The sequence below is a fragment of the Sphaeramia orbicularis genome, chromosome 22 (assembly GCF_902148855.1).
Source record: "Sphaeramia orbicularis chromosome 22, fSphaOr1.1, whole genome shotgun sequence".
In the NCBI taxonomy this organism is placed as follows: domain Eukaryota; kingdom Metazoa; phylum Chordata; class Actinopteri; order Kurtiformes; family Apogonidae; genus Sphaeramia; species Sphaeramia orbicularis.
Genome location: NC_043978.1, coordinates 44029341 through 44054512, shown reverse-complemented (window position 1 = coordinate 44054512; position 25172 = coordinate 44029341). Strand labels below are relative to the sequence as shown.

Sequence of the window (25172 nt, the reverse complement as noted above, 5' to 3'; positions counted from 1 at the left end):
TATTTGATATAAATTCGAGCACTTATAATGTAGAGGCAGCCCATAAGTAAAGCAGATCTTCTTTGGTGTAGAGCTTTTTTCTCAATGGACAAAATGTTCTAAGAAAACGTCTATGTTAAAGTCCAGTATGTAAGGTTTACTGGGACGTCAGGGGATGTATCATTAACATATAAATCACCTGAAAAATGAATTATGTTTTTGTTGGTTGAGAATGAGCTGTTTATATCTACAGAGGGACAGTCTGGTATCTGGCGTTAAGGGACAGTGTCCTCCTTTTCTATGTGTGATAGTGGGTCAGAGTTAATATCCCCTTAACTACAAAGCCCGGAACTGACAAAACAAACACTGGCTCTGACAAGAGACTGTGGCTTTTCTGGCAGGTACTGTAGTTCAGGGTCAGGGTGAGGGCAGAGCTGTGCAATCTGCAACTTAACCACTAGATGCCACCAAATATAACACACAGTTTACATCACAATGTAGATTTACAGGCGTTTGCATTCCATTTTATTTGCATCTGTTCATTTTTTCTATCCTATCCTATTTTATTTTCCCTGTTCAGACTTTTTGTCTTGTGTCCAGATGTATCAGACTGAGTTTAACTACAGCTCACATCTGGCATTTGACTGTGTCCTAAAGCATGTCTCAAGTGAAATGTGATTGATATCTGTTGCGTAATGTTGGACCACGAGTTCCTTTCAGATAACTTGGGTGGTTGAATGACTTAAAGTTATAGCAAAGGGACAGAAAGGGGGCACACCAAACCAAAATGGATTTATCATCAAATATGGAAGTATGTGTGGAAAAGACATTCGTGTGTGTTAAGTAAGGATCCATGAATGTGTGGTGAGGTGCATTTGTAGATAATGAACCTTGTGGCTTCTTGTTTTAACTTCTATGACTAGATGAATATGTGAATTTTGTTCACAAAGCTCTAACTTACATAATCTTGGAGGATTTGGACTTTGTAGTATGTATTAGTTTATAGTTGAATAGTGCAGTTCCATGATTTATCCAGAAGAGAGCACTCTTGTCTTACTGTTTGTTCAGTTTATTATCACGTATATCCATACTGTAGGCTCTCTGGTATTGTTTTGTGTGTGTGTGTGTGTGTGTGTGTGTGTGTGTGTGTGTGTGTGTGTGTGTGTGTGTGTGTGTGTGTGTGTGTGTGTTTAATCTGCAACTTTTCACAACATTAATAAATGCGTATTCTTAACATTACTCATAAATTTAATGTCTTAATGCATTTGTTAAGACACTGTAGAATTCTTGTGTTAGTTCCCTCTTTCCTTTTTTTCCAGGGTCCAAAGGTTTTTTAAATCTCATCAGTACGTATGACAATAGGATGCAGTTGAACAGAAACAACGGTAACACCTGGTTGTGGCTGATTCTTGGGTTTGTTAGTTGTGGTAACAAAACAGTGACTGATATAAAAAAAGAGTCATGTGAAGGAGTGTCTTTATTCTGTATGGTCTGCACACTTAACCACTAGCCAAGGGGCCACTTAAAGGATTAACTAGTGTACAACTTTCTCTTGAAGAGGCTTTGCTTTTTCAGATGCACAAGGTATTGTTTTCGGTTGTGGGTGTCTGCTTGGATGAGATTTTGCAGTGTTTGCATAATTGTGCATGTAATATATATCCCCATCAGAATTTGTTTGCATTTTCGCTTCTCTTTTCTCTAGATAAAAATGTTTCACTTACAAACCTGCCCTTAGGGTTACCCGGACATTTTAGGCATCCTCATTATCTCAGTTTATTGGTATCACTTCTCCATTTGAATAAAATCTAGGTTTATTTTAATTCCCTCAGGGGATTTGCCTCAAATAAAACAATCTTTGCTTCTGTCTAAGTCAGATAAGAAAAACTCAAAACTCAAAGGTAGATAACAATTAATGGGGACTGTGGATGGAAATTAGCAGTTGTGCTAAGTGCAGGATATTTCCAACAGTCATGTATTGTTCGTTAATTAATATGCACTGTACCATCCGAATAAATTGAAATGATATTCTGACTCTAAAAACATCCATTATACCAGAGTTAACATCCTGACTGTCAGATAGTATTCACTTTACTCTATGTATGAGTTAAACCCCTCCACAACCTCTTTTTTCCAATTGAAACATGGGTCAATTATAACTTAAAAAAAGATACCCAGGCAGCTGAGAGTAACTGTCAAGTACTGTTCAATACTTCCATCACCTTATTCATCGTTTATATTTATCGCATCCTGTCTGAACTTAACTGTCAGACTGTGTTCTCTTTCCATTTCAAAAGATACATTGTTTGCTTCTGCAGCAAAACGGAAGCTTTACACATTAATGTAAGTTGTGGTGACCTTTGTCACAGCTGACATCGAAGCTGAACCAACCACAGGAAAACCAAGATTAAGACCCAGAAAACAAAAAGCAGATTGAATACGTAGAAATCAAGACATTCTCTTTAGCTAAACTTGTGTAGACTCAGACCCAGTAGTAGTTCTTTGTATGTACTGATTGTATCCTTGATGTTTTAGCAAAGGGTTGGTCTTTTCTTTTAAGTTCCTGCACCACAATAGAAAACAATGTACAGGCTGTACCATATTCCATAAACAGATAAACATACTGATGTGTTTGTTTGTGTGACATGGACCATAAACTGTATGACAATGCACTGCCTCATTTCTCTTTTCTCAGTAATTTTCTTTATTATCAGGAAAAGTAAGCAACAAATACCTTAGATAATCACAATCTTATGTTGTATATCAAGTGATTAAGCACTAACAGTCTGAGGACTGGAATCAGGGGGTAGGACTGGATAAGCAGTGGCTTCTTCCTACTCCCTTTCAGGCACAACAATTGTTCTTTTTTTCTATTATTTGATTTTTTTGTGTATTGCTTATTATTATTATTATTATTATTTTATTGTTTAATTTTGTATTTGTGTATTACTATTATTATTATTTTTGTTGTTGTTGTTGTTGTTCCATGTGTTTTGTATTATGTCTGTGTCTGAAATAAACTAACCTAAACCTAAAACCTTTTCTAACAAAGTATTAGTAGCTATTTATGCACACTAGTGACAAGGGATCTGGATTTCCTGCACCTCTCAATACAATAAAAAGCTGTACTCTGTATAGATGCAGTAATATAATATAGGTGGGATTATGCATTTTATTTACAGGTAAAAACTGTAATTTCACTGTAACTGGATATATATATTTAATAATGTAATGAAAAAACAAGAACACAGAACTTTAAAATCTGAGATTTGGTTTTAGTTAATTCATTTTTATAGTTTTAATTATGATCAAGTGAGACCAAGAAATTTTTTTTTTTTTTTTTAACATAATGTTTATTCAGAAACAAGTTTATAAATGATATTGCTGTGAAGGAAAAGTAACAAAAGATTACAGTCACATTAGTCCAATACACAACATATAACTTTATAAATGTATAACATAACGATGTGGTTCTTAGATTTGTACAGATTAGGATGAGGCAAAATGAACAAAATAAGCCGTACTATGTGTCATTTCCATACACTGTATATTTACATGCATAATTCAGAAATGGAGCCAAAAGCAATGCTTTGTACATAAATATGCATATACAGTCACAGGTGTAATGCCACCACTAGGGAAAAGTAGCCATGTTGGATTAAAGGCATAATATTAATGATAACAGAGCTTTGTTATCTTCTGGATTTGTAGATAATGCATCTTTAGCACATACTGCATATCTATGTATTTGTATAAGGTATGATTTAACAGCCCCCCTGACCCTAGTGAGGATGATGATTAATAATTTAACAGCTGAGGTATGTGAGAAAACAAAATAATCTATGCAAATACTGAAGTCCTATTTTTGTGACTCACTTCTTTCCTTCTTTTAGGAACATGTGTTCTGCATTCTTTTAGTGAGATTCATTCATTCATTTTCTGAACCCACTTTATCCTCACTCTTTTTTTTTTCTTTTAGTGAGATTATGCAGTTTATTTAATTTTAGCAGAATTTCAGAATCACCGATTGACACTTCCTGGTAGTTATCCATTATTCGATTATTCATACTTATAGCTTTGCATTAAGGATATGGCTCATGCAGTATTCATATATTAATGGCGACAGATGAGGTTTATTGAGGTTGAATGGATGTTTTTCTCATCAAAGAATTTCTGTTGTATTTACAGTGATACTGGAAGCACACCTGCATGTAAGATAACATACCGTTATCATCCATGTGAAATGCAGAGGAAACTGTGATGTAATATCTGCTGTGATGTCATCACTGTGGCTTTGGGACTTTTTCAAGTTTTTAAAAGATAACCTGCTGACATCATCAGGTTAGTGGTTTTCTGAAATACTTTCACAGGTTGTACCACAAACCCGTTTTAAAAATTGAGGGCAAGGAGTTTGAATCAATGGTACTTAGGACATAAGGGAGGATAAAGTTCAGTGTTTTTGATGTTTTTTGACAACTTATGATGAAATGTCAGGATTTCTCTGCTTCTGTATCTGTGACTTTGGCTCTTTACTGTTTTAAAGCATTATATTGGTTGCGTTCATTTTTAACTCTTAAAGACCCAAACAGCCCCTGGCAACCAAAACCATCTACTGATGTAAAATGTTTAATAACTTCTGAACCATTGAATATATCAATACTTTGAAATAACTGGTGTAAAATGCATTTTGTCATCTTTTCATGGTCATCAAATATGACTCATTTGGACATTCAGAGGCTCCACAGTGAACATGGAAACACTGTCATCTTCTACAACATTGATTCACCAGTAAAACCCATGGAGCTGGATCAGTGACAGTGGATGGACACACTTGGTTTATGTTCAATTAATGATAGATTTTTACTGAAAATTACTTACTTTTACTTCAGACACTTGTTTTTGCTTTCAGTTGTTGAAATCTTTGCTAAAAAAGTAACTTTTTCCTCCATTTTCTCTGTTTTGGATATGATAACCCTCAACTTTATTCTCAGCTTTCATGAGCGTCCACATTATCAGCAAATTTTATACAGAAAAATACCAGATTTTCACTGAAAAATGCAAAATACAGTGGATAATATTATTATGAATGGTGATGAATCAATTAAGAAAGGTTAAAAGGAGAGAAAAATTCATTTGGGAAGTGACATAAAAGTAGCACTGGGTCTTTATGGGTTAAGGTCAGAAAATCAGCGGTTGTGGGATCACTCATATTGCTAATTTCTCCTTTGAAAAGACATTCATGCACTGAATGAGGACATGTTGGAGGCATCTGAGGTCTTGATGCCTGACACGAAAATTTCTGAGGTGGCCCGTGATGAGCGAGCAGAGCTAATGTACTTCTTGCTCACACACCACAGGTCCAACATTATTTGCCTGAAGTGGCTCCTGAATTTGACACCGACAAATGCGTAGAGGATGGGATTGAGGCAGCAGTGGAGGTAGGCCACACTCCTGGAGATGGTCAGCACATGGAGTTTCAGCTTTTCCATGTCACAGCTCCTCACCGTAAAAAGGGCCACGGTGTGACTCAGCAGGGCCACATTGTAGGGCAGGTGGCAAATAATGAAGACCAGAACGACTGCGAAAACCACACGGACGGCTTTATGCTTCTGGCTGCTCTGAGCTCTCAGTAAAGTGCACAGGATACAGGAGTAGCAGATGATCATGACCAGCAGAGGCAGCAGGAAGCCAATGGCCATTTGGAGGCTGGGAACCAGGATCTTCATTAACTTTGCTGTTTCGCTTTTGTTGAAAGACAGCTGACACATGATAGTCACAGAGTCACCCCCGAGATTCCACACTTCAAAGCGTTCAGTGTAGATGAATGTGGGAAGTGTCAAAGCCACTGCAAACACCCAAACAGCTGAGCAGATCAGGCGGCTGTAGAACAGATTGCGTGAGCGTGTGCCAAAGGTGCGTCGAGCTTGAACTATGGCAACGTATCGATCACTGCTGATGCACGCGAGCAGCAGCATGCCACTGTAGAGGTTGATACTGTAGGCTGACATGAGCAGCTTACAGGACACGGGGCCCATCAGCCAACTGTTCTGCTCATTGTAAATGATGAATGGAAGGGCCACCACGAAAATCAAGTCTGCCACAGCCACATTAAAGAGATAGACATCAGTCATGGTTTTGGTTCTCTTGTAGAATAGGTAGGTGACGATCACCAGAACGTTTCCAATCAAACCAAAGGCACAGATGAAGGAGTGGATGTAAGTCTGAATGATGACCTCCACAGGTTCAGCTTGGAAACTGCAAGGTTCATCTGGGGAATCTGTGGGATCTGTGAAGTTATAGTCGTAGTCTGGAGTTGATGTTGTCATCTTTTTAATCTGGGGAAGAAAACATAACAAGGATACAATAAATAAAACACCTCTAAAATGATTTGTAATAAATAAATACAGCTGACTTCACTACAGTTAGCAAAGGTTTTCAGACAGTATGAACAGACCTCATTACATGTGTTGTCTGGTCAACTTCCTTTTTATAAATATACATCTATTGCAACACATTCATTAAAAAAAAAATGGAACGGGGCAGTTAGTCAAGTAGTGAGAGTAAAAGAAGGAAATAACAATGTGATATGAAACTAGTGTATTAGATTGTACAGATTTCAGACAAAAACATCATCCAGTTTAGTCCTTTAGGAGCAAAGATGGGCTAAGGATCAACAGTTTGTCAATAAATACATGAGAAAATTATTATAATGTTTAAAACAGTGTTCCTCAAAGAAAGACAGGAAGAGATCATACTAAGAACCAGCCAACTATGGCTGATAGAACCACTTCTGCTCAAGCTTTTTGTCAAACACCGTGGAGTTCCATCACAAACTAAAACCAAAAGGAAGCTTTATATTAACTCATTAAGTCCCAAATGGACACTGGCGACCAAAAGCATCTACTCATCTATAATGTTTAGTAACTGTTGAACCACTTAACCTATTAAAACATTCACGTATTTGGTGTAAAATGCAAATGTAAATGAAAAAAACAAACAAAACAAAACACTTTTTTTGGTATAATAACCCACAACTTTAATCTGAGCTTTAATGAACATCTACATGATCAGTGAATTAAATATAGAAAAATTCATGATTTACACTGAAGAAACGCAAAATACAGAAGATAGTATTATAATAAATGGTGATAAATTACTTAAGAAAGGTTAAATAGAGAAAAAAAAATTCATCTGGGAACTACCATAACAGTAGCACTGGGTATTTATGGGCTCTGGGACAGACTTTCACCCACAGGAAACAAGGATTACGGTCAAATAAATAAGCAGTCCTGGTAATTTTTGGACTTAGATTTTGATCCCTGTGCTGGAGACCAGAGACAAAAAGGACCATCCTGTTACCAACAGAAACCAGGGTCTGTCATGGTCCGGACTGTGTCTTTGGTAAAGGGCATTGTCTCCTCTGCGATGCACCATTAATGTTGAAACTACATTTTCGACTCACATCCTGCCTTCAAGACGGCGACCTTTTTTAGTGACACCCATGATGTATTCAACAAGACAATGTCAAACCACATTCTGCATAAAAATACAATACAAAGGCCTGGTGGATGATGAAGAGGTGCAGGATTTGAACAGGTTCCATTTGTCTCCAATACAGAACATGTGGCACATCTTGGAATGCAAAACATGACCAAAAAAAGCCTGGACTGTTACGCACTTTAACCTCCAGAAAAGTCAAAGTTTTGGCTTTTTTTTTTTATTACATAAATAATTGTCTTGATCAGGAACAGCATGCTGCAACAGTTATTTCAGAGTTTTAGATTATTTTTTTTTTAATTTATTTTATTTTTTAACGGAGTGTCCTTTGTTTTGTTTGGTTGTGTTTTTTTGTTAAGTAAAGCTGTGAAACTCTTGTCCCCTTAAATCCTCTAGTATCACAACTTTTTTTGCACAATTTCAAAAGAATCAAAATTGAAATAAATCTTAATTAAACAAAAAAAAAAATTGTCATGAGGTGTAATATCAAATAATGTTCTGTTACAGTGATTTAAGTGAAATAAGTGTTAAAAAATAATTTAACCCTCACTCTTTTCAGTTTCAATTTTATCATTTTAGCTTGTAGATATTAGCAGAAAAAATACATTTTGATCTGTTTTAATATTGTATTTTGTCAGTTTTAGATCTCAAGTACCTCAAAATTGTACTTTAGTGACACTCCAGGTTAGAAGGGGTTAAGGGTTGATTTGTGGTAAATTAATTTGCCATTGCGTATAATTGACTCTCTAGTCAGCAAAGATCTTTGCCCTGCTTTGTGTGGGCAAAACCAAAAGCACAACTTTTTTGTCACGGCAGTGGAAGAAAACCACTGTTCTACTTCAGTTTTTCATCTGGTTCATCTGACCTGATTTTTGCAACATTAAATAATAAGTGAAGGCACGCAAAAGGTAGGCTGCAGGTGGGTGCACTCTGTGCTAGTTTGATCGGAGGCATTGATATGATGGTTATCTGTCAAGATCTTAAAGCCACATTGAGAATCAGCACTTATAGAAAGGTCAGTAAAACCATAACAGTTAAAGACACTGTAACACTGCTTCCGCTGTGCCCTGATTTTTCTCTGGTGAATTAAAATTAAAGTCAACCACAATTAGGGCAACTCAGCAGAGTAAACAGCACACAAACAATTACACATATTATTGTCTCTATTTATCCCATAAAGACCCGAATATCCACCCACGACCAAAATTATTACTGGATGTAAAATGTTTAATCCACTGATCCTATCAATACATGTAAATAACTGGTATAAAATAAAGTTTGTCGTGTTTTCATGGTCATCAGATATGACCTGTTTGGACGTTCAGAGGCTCCGTAGTGAATGTGGAAACTGTCATCTTCTACAACTATGATTCACCAGTAAAACCCATAGAGTTTGATAAATGACAGTGGATGGAGACACTTGGTTTATGTGCAGTTAATGATATATTTGTTGAACTTATTCTTCTGTTTTCTCTTTTTTTGATATAATAACCCTCAATTTAACTCTTAGCTTTTATGAACATCAACATGATCAGTAAATTTAAATATAAGAAAATATCTGATTGTCACTGAAAAAACACAAAAAATAGAAGATAATATTACAATAAATTGTGATAAGTCACTTAAGGAAAGTAAAATATAGAGAAAAATTAATTTGGGAGCTGCTCCAAAAGTATGGGTTAATTATAATTTATAGTAAAAAATGTAGCATACACGTCAACTTATTGCATGACAATGTAATCACCCATATGATAATATTCCATTTTTTCAGTACTTTCACTTCTCACATGTTTATAGAAACTTTTGACTGTATTTAATCTGGCATGGTGATGCTTGGCAATGAGGAAGGTGTTCATTTTCACATGTCATGTCTGTGACAAAAGATAACAGCTGTACCTGTCATTATAGGAACACAATTTGAGAACTTCAAGGGCTCTGTAAATATGATCTTTCATGTTTTACAGAACTGACAGTGTTCCGTTTGTGTGTTCTCTGTGTTATCAGTGAGGGGTAAAGGGGATTTTAGAACCTAAAAAATATATTTAAACTGTATTAAACTGTGTCAAACCCATTGTGAAATTTACATCTAATTATCAGCAACATATAGTTTAAGTACAGTCGCACGAACGATGTAACTGCAATGGATGTAAAGGCAAGTAAATTATATCAATATTGAACTGGGTAAAAAATGTAAACATACCTTCAGGTGGATGATCTGCTCTGAACTGATTTCTGTTCCTCCTGTTGATGAAATGTTATCAGTACAAAAGTAAGTGTAAGGTCTTTACTGACACAAACACAGGGGATTTTGCATTCCTTTCTTTTTTAAAAAAATAAATCAATAAAAGGAGAAGATAAAAGTCCAAACCACCTCTTCTTGCGGTCTCTGCTGCTGTGTGAATACACTGCTGAACCTGTCTTCCTGCTTTTGATGACTGAGATCCTCCTCATGTGATAGTAATCTGTCAAACCACATTTTCGTATGAGTGTTCATGCTTTGTTAATGTTTGGATTTTTTTTTCTTCTTTTCACTGAAGAACTGCAAAATACTCTGAATCTCTACAGTTTCTCACTCAACAGATGTACATGAAAGGCTTGTAGTTTTTAATTAGCTACTGTAGGTCGTCAGAACTAGTCTCAACAAGTAACTTACTTTCCTCAGGTTTGTGTTTTGATGACACGTTTTTAATACAAATCTGTCCACTTTAACACATAAAGACCCAAACATCCACTGGCAACCCAAATCATTTACTGATATAAAAAGTTCAATCACTGTTGATCCACTAATTCTATCAATATGTGTAAATAATTGATGTAAAATACAGTTTGTCATCTTTTCATGGTCATCAGATATGACCCATTTGGACGTTCAGAGGCTCCATAGTGAATGTGGAAACACCGTCATCTTCTACAACATTGATTCACCAGTAAAACCCATGGAGTTGGATCAATGACAGTGGATGGAAACACTTGTTTTATGTTCAGTTAATGATATATTTTACTGGAAAAAGTCATTTTTTCTTCTGTTTTCTGTCTTTTTGACATAATAAACCTCAACTTTAATTTGAGCTTTTATGAACATTTACATGATCAATAAGGAAAATACCTGATTTTCACTTAAGAATACAAAATACAAAGCATAATATAAAAGTAAATTGATGATAAATCACTTAAGAAGGGTTAAAAGTGGAGAAAAAAATCATTTGGGAACTGACACAAAAATACCATTAAGGGTCCTTTATGGGTTAAATAATGAAGTCAATACAAACCTTATATTAAACCAAACTCTTCAACCTGCATTTGTGACAGAGGCATGACAGACTCACAAAGACCGCATCAGTCCAGTAACTGATGTAGCTGCCTTTCTCAAAATGACCAACAGATGATGCTATTAGTAAAGCAGTGGATCTAAGACTGTACGTAGAAGTAGTGGATTAAATAGTCAATCACATCAAACACTACATCCTGATGTTTTGGTGTTTGCAAAAAACAAAACAAAACACACCAACGCATGTATTTTTATCAAAAGCTCCAGAGTTTTAATGTTGACTTTTATGAAGATTTTTTATTGTTGTTCTATTGTGTCAATCCTTACCTTTTCTTTTATCTGCTCATGTGGCCTACTTAACATCAAAAACACAAACAGACTCCAGGGTATTGTGAAGGTCTGCAGTAGAATCACAGATGTGACCTCGAATGGCCTTACACACCTGCATAAGGTCAGAACTCTGAATAAGACCCAGGCGGTCCTAAATGACCCCAGTCACCCTCTGTGGTCAAAGTTCACGTTGCTTCAGTCTGGTCTCAGACATGCCTTAACCACGTAGCAGGGCCTATAGACATAAGAACTCTTTTATTCCTGCTTCTATCAGGTTCCTGAATAGTGTGTGATTTGTGTTTTTGTATTGTACCTGACATTTGTTTTTGATGCGTATACTGCTGACTGTACTATAATTTGACCCATGGGGATGATAAAGTACCTTGAACCTTGACCCTTGAAGATGTATTGTGGAATGTTAGGTTCTAGTGCTTGAGTTGATCCTCAAACAAATGTTAATCACATGAAGTCACACTTAGAAACTGACTTAAATGACAGAAAAATCTTTGTACATCCCCATTGAATATATAGCCGCGGAAAAAAATTTTTAGACCATCAAAAGTCATCAGAAACAATGGCTATGCAATCAAGTACTAACTCCTGTGTGTGTCATGTGACTAAAACAGACAGAAAACAAAACATGAAATGCCTAAAAGCACTGTTTTTGTCAGTACAATGTCATAGCTATTGATGTAAGAACTGAAGTGATTTTGGTTATTATCAAGAAAACATGGAAAATGGATAGATATCAGCTCTGAAATTAAACTCTAATGAGATGTTTTTGTTGTTATCATTATATTTGTCCAAACAAATGTACCTTTAGTTGTACCAGGCATTAAAATGAACAAGAAATTGAAGAAAACAAGGGATGGTCTAATAATTTTTTCCACAACTGTATCATATATCAGCTGTATATACCCTTATTTGTTGTACGTATTTCTCATTTGTAGTAAAGAGTCAGCTTTTCAGTATTTTCAGTAGTACTTTAGTAGCATATATATATATATATATAGATAGATAGATAGATAGATAGATAGATAGATAGATAGATAGATAGATAGATAGAGAGAGAGAGAGAGAGAGAGAGAGAGAGAGAGAGAGAGAGAGAGAGATAGATACATACACATTTAATATTTTATCCTGTAGCTTTTTGCACATGCCGGCATTTTTCACTATTTGTGTAATATTTTATAGTCTTTTTTTGCACTAAATGTTTTGCTGATAAAAAAGAACAGAGCTGCTTAACGGATTTTCATTGTTCCTGTGACAGTGACAAGAAAGATCTATTCTATTCTATACTTTTACAAATATGTATGCCTTTTAATTTCATGGAGTGTAAAGTGACAATAAAAAGCACATGGATGTTACGTGAATCATGCAATAAACACAAAAAAACACTGAGCATAGTTTATGCTAAATGTTTTATAGTGATGTTTGATTAAATTATGATGTAGTCTGTGAATATACACTCAATCAAGTGTCTGTTTTTCTTAAAGTACAAGCGTAAATCAGCTCCTTCAGTTATACAACCCCCTTTAAATATTTCTATCTACTTTAACATTAAGTCCTTATTCCTGCAGGTACTGACAACTCTTTTATTCAATGGAAACTCCTTTTCAGCTGAGTCAGGACCTTTAGTAAACTGGATTACACGGATAAATAAAAACATAATTCTAACACTAACACTTCTGGTATATCTGTAGATAGTGATCCTATTCACAAAGCCTAAATACTTTATTTTATCATTATTTGGTAAAACACATGAAAAATCCAAAGACATGCGCTAATAGGTTAATTGATTAATCTAAATTGCCCATAGGTGAGAAGGTGAGAGTGACTGGTTGTTTGTCTCTATATATGTCCAGGTCGTTATTGAAAATGCCAATCAGTTCTCAACTAACTGACGTGGTTAAATAAAGGTTAAAATAAATAAAATTAATTGATTCAGTATGTCATCATCAGACCTTTGTTTTATTTCAGTATATATGGAAGGCCTTTAACCAGCATTTATACACTGGAAAAAATCAAAATCTTACCAAGTGCATTTTTCTCACTTTTAGTCAAAATATTTATTAGTACAGATTATTATTATTGTTGTTATTTATTTATTTATTTATTTATTTATTTATTTATTTATTTATTTATTTATTTTTTTTTTGCTTAATTCAAGCAAAAAAAAATCTGCCAATGGAACAAGTAAAAATTATCTTGGTAAGATTTCTTCAAATAAGATTTTCAAGATCAATTGTCTATAAATAAGTTCTTATATCTCATTGAAAAGTTACTTTTTAGGTGATTATGTCTTATTTTAAGTGTGATGAGATATTTTGACTAGAAATAAGAAAAATACACTTGGTAAGATTTTGATTTTTTCCAGTGTATTCGCAAGACATGGAAAAGACATGAAATAGAAGCCTAAACAATATACCTTTAAAAATGTTACATCATATTCAAGATGTGAATAATTAATCAGAACCTTATTAAATAAAAATGAAACTACAGTTCACACCAGGACTTATCTGGTAGAGTTGTGTCCAATTTTTTTTTTTTAACTTTACAGACTAAAAAACTTAACTATTATGTGGTAGAGTATGGAAGCTCAACAGAAGTGCATTAACCCATTTGTTCCCAAACTTTTTCAACCTGAAACCCAAAAACATTTTTTTATGTGTTCTTATGACCCAAATTCACACAAGTACATCTTGAGTTGTCCAAGTCTTTTACCTTCAAAACAGTGTTGAAAAGTCTCTTTTTATGTGATATTACTCTTACAATTCCTGCCCAAAGTCTGCAAGCACAGTCTTAGCATTTTACATGTACCTGTTATTTTGTCTGTGCAATAATCTAGGTCATTTGAACAGCATGAAGATTTCTTTTTATTATGTAAATGTATATTGTTCACTTATACCACATTATATTCCAAAAAAGCTTTTCCTAACCTTAAGCAATAACAACAGATTTTGGATAAATACATGTAGCTTGGCCACTTGAGAACATGATAAATCATTATACACCTGTTGGTTAAATACCACATAGACCATGACTGAGTGCACTAATGCATGAAAAACAATGAGTTTGATGGTTTGACCTTGATACAGGACCGTATATAGGGCATAGATACCATTGAACTCTAAAACACCATCACCCCCATGCAACCAGACAATCACTTCAAATATACTTCTAAGGTCTGTGAGCATTATTTAAAGAGAAAACAGTCAGGTGGAGTGTTATCTATAATGGAATGGCCTGACCTATATCCTACTGCTCTGCTCTGGGATGAACTGGATCACAAGGTCAGGAAGAAATATCCAACTACCAAGAACACCTTTGGGAAGATTTACAAGAGGCATGAAAATATTCCAGCTGAATGTTTGGAGAAATTAACTGTCCAGATGCCAAGAGTGTGTGAAACTGTAATAGCTGCTCAGGGAGGATTTTTCATTTTTCAGTAAAGATAAAGTTGTTTATTAAGTTTTTGTACCAAAGCCTGTACATTCATATATAAATTAGATAAGTCATCCAGTTTGTTGCATATAAATAATAGGAACATGCACATGTGACCTCTTTTATATAATCTTGTTACATCTTTTATGCCTAGTTTCATCTTCTTTATTTTCATGTTATTATGTTATTTCATATTTTACTTCCTCCTTTCATTTCACATTATTGGTAAACACTTATTAACACTGTTTTGACAGATATGTTGTTTTAGTCATTCTTCTCATTTTCTTTCTTATTTTCTTGTTTCAGCTTTTATGTCATGTTTGTCTTGTTCCATCTCTACATTTCACATGTTTTGGCAACAGGTTTTGGAAAGTTATCTGAAGTCACACATTATGGGACTGTTGTGTATTTTACAGGTGATGTTTTGAAATGTATGGCTGGAGGTTTCCCAATGCATTCTGGGTGAATCCATAGCAAGGGATACACTGATATATTGGCTGGACACCAGTATATTGGGCTGATATCTGCTAATATTGGTATCGGCATCAGTTAATTCAAAGTTGTGATGAAGGGCTGAAAGACTATAAAGCAGTAACTATTTGTATATTTATATAAAGACGATTTATTTGTTTGAAAAGGGATTAATAACCACAAAAGCATTAAGTAACTTTACCATTCCTATTAATATCACTACAAAAAAACCTGTGAGTTTAGCAAAAAGAAGTGCAAAGTATTTCAGCTGAATGTTTGGAGAAATTAACTGTCCAGATGCTGAACCTTTTGACACATTGGCATTTTATGTAATTTTATCATCGTTTTTTTTCATCTTTTTCATCTTTACGTTTTTTTTGTTTTTTGTTTTTTGTTTCTATCATTTTTGTCTTGTTACATCTCAAATCTCTCCTCTTCTTATTTCTCATATGACAGGGTTATTTTGTATTTTACAGGTGATGTTTTGAAGGGTACACATGGAAGTTTCCCAGCGCATTCATAGTAAGGGATACACTGATATATTGGCAGAACTAAAGCCAATATTATCAGCTAATATTGGTATTGGTATCATGTTAAATTAAAGTTGTCCTCATAAATGTGCATGTTGGAATCTGTAAAGATGAGCTGAAAGACTGTAAAACAGAGACTATTTGTGTGTTTATTTACTCAGTGAAGATTTCTTAAGGAAAGATTCATAGCTACTGAAAAAAAAGAAAGAAAGAAAAAACACCTTGAGGTTTACAAGAGGTGTATTTCAGCTGAATATTTGGATAAATTAACTGTCCAGATGCTGAAACTGTTGACACATTGGCATTATGTGTAGTTTTATCATCTCTTTTTTCCATCATTTCCATCATTTCCATTTTTAAAAAAAAATGATTTTTGTCTTATATTTACTCTTTTTATTTCTCATATCACAAGGTTACTGTGTATTTTACAGGTGATGTTTTGAAGGATACTCATGGAAGTTTCCCATAGCATTCTGGGTATATCCATAGTGTGGGATATACTAATACATTGGCTGGACAAAAGCCAATATTATCAGCTAATATCAGTATCACGTCATATTAAAGCTTTCGTCATAAATGTGCATGTTAGAATCTGAGTTCATTCAGAGATATGAAGAAGAGCTGAAAGACTATAAAACTATCTATTTTGTGTTTATTTGAAGATTTCTTTGAGAAGGAAGGGATTCATAACAAAAAAAAAAGGAAGAAAAAACCCCATCTTATTTCAGCTGAATGTTTGGAGAAATGAACTGTCCAGATGCTGAAACTGTTGACACATTGGCATTATGTGTAGTTTTATCATCTCTTTTTTTAATCATTTTCATCATTTACATTTTTTTTTTTAATTTTATTTTATTTTTTTATGATTTTGTCTTATATTTCGTTTTTTTTAATTTCTCATATCACAGGGTTATTTTGTATTTTACGGATGGTGTTTTGAAGGGTTCACATGGAGGTTTCCCAGTGCATTCTGGGTATATCCATAGTAAGGGATATACTGATATACCAGCTGGACAAAAGCCAATATTTTCAGCTAATATCGGTATCACGTCATATTAAAGCTTTCCTCATAAATGTGCATGTTAGAATCTGAGCTCATTCAGAGATATGAAGAAGAGCTGAAAGACTATAAAACCTATCTATTTTGTGTTTATTTGAAGATTTCTTCGAGAAGGGATTCCTAGCAAAAAAAGAAAGAAAGAAAAAACCCATCTTATTTCAGCTGAATGTTTGGAGAAATTAACTGTCCAAATGCTGAAACTGTTGACACATTGCCATTATATGTAGTTTTCTTTTCCATCATTTTCATCTTTTCCATTTTTTTCGTTTATATATCTTTTGAAGGGTACACTTGGGGGTTTCCCGGTGCACTCTGGGTAAACTCATTACGCTGCACCTGCGTTACCTGACGGCGCGCGCCCGTCGTGGGCGAGTCCAAACCAGACCGTGCCGTGCCAGTTCTAACCCGCTCTGCAGGTTAACCCAGTGAAGCACTCCTTCTGGAGGAGTGCGACTGCCTCCGCTCCTGACTTCATTTTCCTGCTCGCTCTTCCACCACACAGAGCTTCTTTCTCCTCCGGACGCCATGAGTAAGTCCAGCACCCTGAAAGTCAAGAACTTCTTCAGACTCAAATCCCCGGACAAGGAGAACAAGGAGCTGAAGCGGTCAGCCTCCAAGGATGGGTCCGCAGACACCAGCTTCAAGGAGGGGTCAGGGACCCTACCCCCGACCAGTCCGGGTCCCCTTAGCCCCGGGCCCCTCAGCCCGGGAGACAACGCCACACTGCCGGCTGATGCTAGCCCCGTGTCCCCGAAGGAGAAGAAGGGGAGACGGCTGCTGCCATTCAAGCTGAAACGGAAAAAGTCCAAACATAAAGAAGAAAAAGGAGGAGGAGGAGAGGTATTTTTTCCTGAGAATGAAGAACATGGGAACTTCAACAGTCACATGTAAGAATAAACTTTATTTATTTACATTTTCTGATCTTTGATTTATCATATTTCATGCTGCAGTTTTGACTCTGGATCAGAATATTATTGTTGTTGTTGACTTTAGTGTAGGTGAAGTAATCATAAACCATAACCAAAGGGGCCCCCTTGTCCCCCAAGGCCCCTGTCTCTGAAAACACTGCAAAGCTTTCTAAAAAAAAATTAAAAACAATCCAACTACTCCAGTATATGAGCAGGACATGCCCATGTATCCGTTACCCCCATGGCACATTTTCAGAAGTAACTCCTGTGGCTTTGAGCTAGTTTAGTCATGTATGGCTTTGGCTCATTACATGATTGAAAAAATGGAGAGTCAGAGGTAGGGTGTGCAGTTGGATGAGCAAATTTTCAAACAAGGTCTTGCAAGAATCCTCTTTGGTGGGAACTCTGTAACTGTGACATTAAAATCTACAGTGTCACTCCTCCCTGGGTAAATTAAAGGATAAAAAAATGGGTCAACCTCAAGTGTTCAAAATGATGACAGACACTTTTCCAGTATGATTTGGTCCAGATATTTCCACTTACAAGTGTTTTGATCAGTAGTGGTAAAGGATTTGCCACCTCGGACTCAGGTGTTGTTGTTCATGAGTACATACTGAGGCAAAGTCATGTGATGTTGGGTTAACCTAACTTAACTTTAATGTTGTTTGTTATGAGGAAGGTAAGGATTACATAATGTTAAATGCTAGAAGGAAAACCTGCAGTACTGGTGTGTGACACATCGCGCTGTTCAATATGGTTCATGTTGATACTGTGCCTGAGCTGGTGTGGATCTGAGTAAACATGACAAACAGAGCTGAGATGTATTTGTTTTATGAAAACGAGGTGAAAAAGACAGGATCTGAGGTCATGTGCACAGAAAACAAAGTTAAGCATTTGCTAAGTGCTCATCAGAATTTAAGAAAAAAATGATGAAAATGCAAAGAATCTTACCTGATGATGTCATTGGTCAGATGAATGGTGGTGTTCATTTTGAGGGGGGGTCTGTGTACCTAATGTCATGGCCATTTATTCAGTAGCTATTGTATCATTGGAAGTCAAACCACAGCTGAAAACCAACTGCTTCATGTCTGACTGTACAAAATACTGTAAATGCATAAGGATGTACTGTAAATCAAATCACAATATCAGCCCATGCAAGTATTAAATTGCAAAAGGCTGCAATTTTAAAGTACAGTTTTAGGAGCATTTCAATAGATTGAAGTGTAGAAATGGGACAACATGAACACTCTTTTTTTTTCAAGGCTAATTAACTTTGTATGCTTGGGTTAAAGAAAACAAAATAAATCAGTGTTACAATCACGTTATTACCCAGAATAATCCCAATATGAGTTTTTCACCAAGTTTTCCCCCAGATTAATACAGCAATGTTTAAGGTTGCTATGCATTTATTATGTCAAGCCAATAGTTTTCAATCCAAGAAAGTGACTGTGATGATCTAAACTATTGACTTTAGTCGTGTTTTCTTTTCCATTGCTTCCTCAAGGACTAGCTTGTAGGTTAATTTTTTGTGTGTGATTTACGTATGCAATTTTCAGTCTTCAGCATTTCTCTTAAAAAACATATATTTCATCCTATGTGAAATCATGTCACCAAAAGAAGTGATCTCTGGCCTTCTACAGTCTACACAGTAAGCAACAAGACTGGAACTGTCTCAGAAATCTTCTCTCAGTTGTTTTTTTCTTAAATATCTCTTCTATGAGATTTTCCATATAATGTTTTACTTAGAACTCTGAGAGAAATAACCCTTCTATATTACAGAAGAGGATCATACAGCACAAATCGACTGCAGCTGCCCCTCACTGTATATGCATCCCATGTCACATTCCTTTTAACATGTATATAATGCATTTTTATCTCACCGTCCAATATGAGCTGTTGTGGAGGTGCTGTGTCTGGCGTTGTCTTTGTTGTCTTTGTTAGCAATTTCTTCAAGCACCTTCTCCAACGAAACTACTGGTTGGATTCATTTCAAATTTTTTATGTTGATTCCTTGGGACAATGTCTACAAAGTATGATCACAGTTTGGAGAAATTTAGATTTTTGCATTTTTTTCTTTTACGAATTTTTAAAATATTAAAAATTTACCTTAACTTATAACGGGTCATATTTTAATGGCTTATAACATAGAACTGGGTACAGATATCAATATAGTTACTACTGAGCACTGATAGGAAGTCATATATGGACTTTCATTTAATTAGTTCAGTTATCCTCCAGTGAAAGTACCGCCCACTTTTATTGGGGGATTGATCTTTTGCATCAAGACCACAGGACTCTAAGGCTGCGTTCAGACTGCAGACAAATGTGGCCCAAATCAGATTTTTTTGCCCATATGTGACCTGTATCTGATCTGTTAAAGACAGTTTGAACAGCGCAAAACCGACTTTTTCAAATCTGACCCAGGCCACTTTCATATGTGGTCCTAAGTCTTATCTGATATTTTGCAATGCACCAAGTCTGAACAGCCAGGTCACTTTTATCTGACTTTTACCTCATTGAAATGTGACTAACATCACAGTTCTGCATCCTAGGAGGAGGAGCAGTGGGAAAAACAAATTTACTTCCATAAACACAGTGCGTGCCTGTGTGGTCATGTATTACATCAGGACCTCTTTTGCGCATGCGGGTCACTTCAGGGTCGTATTCAGTTCATACTCAAAACTGATAGAAGTCGCATTTAATGAGTAATACGAACGAACACACAAAAAAATTGGATTTCTCCAAAAAATATGAATTGTGCATTAAGACCTGCTGTCTGAGTGTAGTCTAACACAGCGGCAGAACTTGACAACCTCACAAATTTAAGTTGCTATTTGTTCTTGCTAGAACATGTTGGTGAGGTACAGGGGCATCGATCCTATTTCTAATAACTTAATTATTGACTCGGTTCATACTGTCACACTGTCATAAATCGTATTTACCACTAAGTGTTTGTTCTGAAGCTGCTGTAGTTGAGGACTCACTTATTAGATGATGTTTGATACAAGTTTTACAGACTTTGCTGAGATTCAACACTGGAGCTGATAATTAAACAGAGACATTTTAGTTCAGGCGGTCTGATCATTAGTGGAAAACCCTCTGTTAGATCTCTCACAGTTTCACAGTCTCTTTTTGCTTCAGCGCTGGAAGGATAATACAAATGTAACGACACAGTGTTGGCTAAAGGTACTCACTCACCTGCTCAGCTCTCCTCGCATTTTCCCCATAATAACAAACTTTCTTCCTTATATGAGGTATTTCTTGCCTGATCTTGTCTGTTCTGGGTCCCTTTGATTCTCCCAATGAGTTCAAATTGGTATGTGACCTGTCATAAGTACATTATTCATATTTTCAGCCATACTTTTGTCAAAATAAAAAAAATAAAAAATTGTCTTTGTTTTATGCCTTCACGCAACTTTCAGGTTTTACAGCAGACTGAAAACTTTCACAACTGTCCCCCAAATATCACCTCAGTTTTGATGTACTTACATGTGTGTTTTAAAAGGTTTTAACCATTTTGGTTTCACATTAATAATCTGAGATTGTTAAATTGCAAGTTTTAAAGACAAGGTATGTGTCAGTAATAAGTCCTTTCAACCCTCACTGACTGTCTTGTTTTACTGTATTTGAGGCGTTCCTGGATGTTTATTTTTATTTGAGTTTCTGTCTCCAGCCAATAACAGCATCATGGAGCATGCACGGGCAGAACAAGTTAAAACCAAACCCACTGACCATTCACCATCTGTCTGAGAGACAAAACTCTGGGCAAAGCACTCACATTTTAGCTTAATGCATCAAACAGACTTGTTGACAAAAACCACAGAAATGAGGAAACTGTCTTAGCTGTTACGCTAATTGCTTCTAGAGTTTTGCGCAGGTGTTCCATCATTTTTAGAATCTAACTGCTGTGAAAGAAAAAGAAATCACATTTTTCTATTTCATTGTTTTTTTTCTTCGCTACACCACTCGCTCTCCCCATTCAGTTTAATACTCACTTAACCACTGCTGTCTCTTGTTCTTTTGTGAGGAGGAGCCAACTCTGAACAATTCTATTTCGAAACACAAACGTTATACTTAACATTTTTAAAGGATAAGTAAGACAAAGGGCTAATGGTATCTTATAGAAACGTGTCAACTACCAGTTTGTCCTTTGCAACTGATACACTGATCAATAAATGGATCGCTAACCTGAGCTTTATTGATATTTGACTCAGCTCACACATGAACCCAGCTACAGTTGACAGAAAAAAGCAGTGCTAGTCTGTATCTTCACAAAGATTTTAATTAAAGTATATAATGTTGCTTAACCCTTATCTTGTCTAATATTTAACGTAGAATAACTGAGGAGTCCCCATGAATAAAGTGCATATAAAATAAAAAAAATGTTAATTTATGACAATAACAGTCTCGTCCAAAAAAGGTGACACTATTGGGAAAGTTATTCCTAATTTATGTGTTTTGTTTTTTTTTTATAAAGCCAACATATGCACTGGTTAGTTCTCAGAAACTTGTTCACCATCCTTTGATTCTGCTACCATGACGTTTTCAGTAATCTGAAGGACTACATTTGTGATACACTTATATAGTGAAGCTTTACTTTGACCAAAATATAAAATAACATCTAGAATAAAACCACAGTCATTTATACTTATACACTTTTTGATTTTCTTTCAGCACAGACCTATAGTAGATGGACACTGTGGTTTGAGTGTCACTCTGACAAATTGAAAGGTGATTAAATACCATTCATAATTAGATTTTCAATTAATTCATGCTTAATGTTTGATGTTTGCATAAACTTGTGAATACCACATGATGCAGACAGTTAACCCTCAGAAACTGCCATGGAAATACCATACAAATCGTCTTATCTGTGGTTGAGTCAAAGTTATGATTAATCTTTTATTGCATATTTAATGTAACACATGATTTAGCTCCTGCTTTGCACTGGGCAGGCTGACACATGGATGAATCAACAAGTTTTCATTTATTAAAACTAGGCAAAATTATCCATTTCTGACTGGGGTAACCAACAGAAACAAGATGAATCAGTCGGAACAAACCTAAAAAGTCAGAAAAAATTTGAATTACAGAGAAATCACCTGACAAGATTTCACAAAAAGTAGTAGCTGTACCTCAGGGATCTGTAATTACAAGTGGGAGTAAAAGTTAGTTTATATATTTATTTAGTGAAATTTTGAATTGAAACCAAATAAATACTTGCCTCGTCCTCTCCTACTTTGCGGTTTTAAATGTAAATTGCCCACTCTAGATTTGCTGATTGGTTTGTCCATTTTGTGCATTTTGGTCAAGGGCCAGGGATTAAAAATTAACCCATTTATTATATTTTCCAAGCTGATACTGGTTATCAATGATCAGTGTGACAGAAAACTGATATTCTGGATCCAGTTTATATTTTCAGTAAACATACAAATGTTGTGTATTATCTTCAGAAAAATTGCTAGCCTACATGCTAAGTGATGAATCAAATAAAGTATAAACTTTCCACAAAACTGTTGAGTTGATTTTAAGGTTATTAAAAAATATTATATACTGTCAATAAGGACTGATTTCAGTGTTGATAAAACTGTTACTTGTGAAATGACTGATCTCAAGAAATGGCATTGTATGTCAGGCCAGTTCTAATGGCATTTGGCATGCTATACCTACTCATTTTTGACCTTTCGTGTGTTATTCAGTGCCATTTGATCGCGTGTCAATTTAGTCCTAGATCTCCGGTTCACATAACCCCCTAACCCTAACAGCAGTGTGTGTTATTTGACGCTAATACCGGCGGGAACACACACGGAAAGCTTATAATGCATACAGATAACACGCCATTAAAAGTGGTGTGTATATTTATACGAGTCATGATATGATGTTGGAAATGAAATAAATAGATGATGCTGTGAACAGGAATTCTGACCAAAGAGTTGTGACAATAGAGCCAAAGCAGCCCATTTAAATTTTTTTTATGAATCATCTGATAAAAATAAAAATACCAGTGATTGGAAAATTGTAAATATCTATATAACCACTTGTCCTAAAGGGAATATTAACTCTGCTGCACAATCACACATAGTGGGTGACTGTACTTAACCATAATGCTTTATGACACCTACCATGAAAATGAAAAAAGAGGAAAAGGAGGTCTGTTTTGAGTTTCTGTAGAAACACGATGACACAAATGGTGGACTCAGAGGAGGGGACCCACTCCCCCTGTAGATTTAAATGGGTCCTTCTATGACACAAACACAATCATAGTCATTTTCAGGTGATTATACACTAATGAAACTATAATTATAGACATTGTATCCTCTTAATTCACCCTAAATCTTACAAAGTGGATCCTGAAGGTTTAATTCACTGATAATACCAATATATGCTTTTAAACAAGGACTTCCACTGTGTGTTGTAGATGTAAAAACATGTCTGTGTTTTGAGGTCATGAACTTTTTCCTGTGCCTTTTTTATGAAGTTTACAGGCTTTAAGGCGCTGAACCTCTATATCTGCTCTATCTGTTTACTGGCCTTGAGTGCTGCTAAGTCTGAGTTTGTACAGCACTGAGCAAATATCCACACCTGGATCATCCAGGCAAATGCTCCATATTCTCTACCTACGATGCAGAAACAAATACCTCCACTGTGTAACCTATCAGTTAAAAGTACATTTTACATAAACATGACATCACTTTACTTAGAGGTGTGTTTGCTCTGTCACATTGACAGATGTGAATTATGTCTCAGAGCTGCTTAGTTTTCCAGATCTGTAACCTGGAGGAATCTGGCCAGGGTAGCGCTTGAAATACTCCATGAACGGGGGTGAGGGAGAAGAAAAGTACAACCTGTTCAATTTTACAGATAGCGGTGAGGACTGGAAACACTTCAGCGTCCATCTTTGTTTGTTTCAGAGCTTATGTAAAGATGCATATGTGGGCCATAGTCCTCGAAATATTATAATCGATCCAAAACAGGATGAAGGCGTCTGTGTTCATGTCTTATCTAATCAAATCTAACACACTAAATGAATGTGTCACACCCTTTAGTGGAGGCTGTGGATTCCTGCTCTTTCATTTTCCCTACGGTTAAGGTGTGGAGTTAAACTGAACAAGGCACATGATTGTATGCAATACTTGTGGTCCCACAACGATGAGCAATTCATTAGCAGTAATCAATAGCTCAGTTTCTGATTGAGTTGAACACAAACGTAATGATGATTCAGATTCATGTGCTGCAGGAGGTTTGGAAATAAAAGCCCAGTTTCACAAAGATGATTCAGCTTACTTAGAGACTGACACATCGTTGTTATTTTTTACAAAATTGAGTCAGTTTCTGTTGATGAGTTTGATCTACACTGAGCAAAAATATAAACGTACCATGTGACACTTTAAATTTTAATGCATGAGGTTTTGCACAATATATGAAACCACACACAATTTATTTTGTTGATCAATGCGGTACAGATTACTGTCCGTCAGAAAACGATTGTAGCGTCTGGCATTCAGGGACATTCATATGGACATGGTGGGGGCTGGTTGAAAGAAATCACAACTCAGTATCTTGTGTGTCCACCATTGGCTTTCCATAGAGCGACACATCGTCTTCTCATGGAGTTGACAGCATTGTCAATTGTTGCCTGTGGAATGTTATTCCATTCCTCGTTGAGGGCTACACGGAGCTATGCAATG

The 25172-nt window shown here is 35.7% G+C and overlaps 2 protein-coding genes across 3 annotated transcripts in view; one reads left to right on the top strand and one right to left on the bottom strand.

Annotated features, from left to right (window-relative positions):
• Positions 1-4750: 4750 nt before the first annotated feature.
• ccr6b (chemokine (C-C motif) receptor 6b) lies at positions 4751-9884 on the bottom strand. Its single transcript, XM_030125991.1, has 3 exons — positions 9845-9884; positions 9674-9714; positions 4751-6311 (listed from the first exon to the last, which is right to left on the bottom strand). Exon 3 carries the CDS (start codon positions 6300-6302, stop codon positions 5214-5216), a length of 1089 nt encoding a protein of 362 aa, XP_029981851.1. The 5' UTR covers positions 6303-6311; positions 9674-9714; positions 9845-9884; the 3' UTR covers positions 4751-5213.
• Positions 9885-17067: 7183 nt separating this feature from the next.
• The window catches only part of crybg1a (crystallin beta-gamma domain containing 1a), a 51416-nt gene continuing 43311 nt past the window's right edge, over positions 17068-25172 (top strand). For both annotated transcript variants that reach the window (XM_030126626.1, XM_030126627.1), the window contains exon 1: positions 17068-17463. In XM_030126626.1, the coding sequence (XP_029982486.1) occupies positions 17102-17463 (362 nt within the window). In that variant the 5' untranslated portion in view covers positions 17068-17101. The remainder of the gene's footprint in view (positions 17464-25172) is intronic.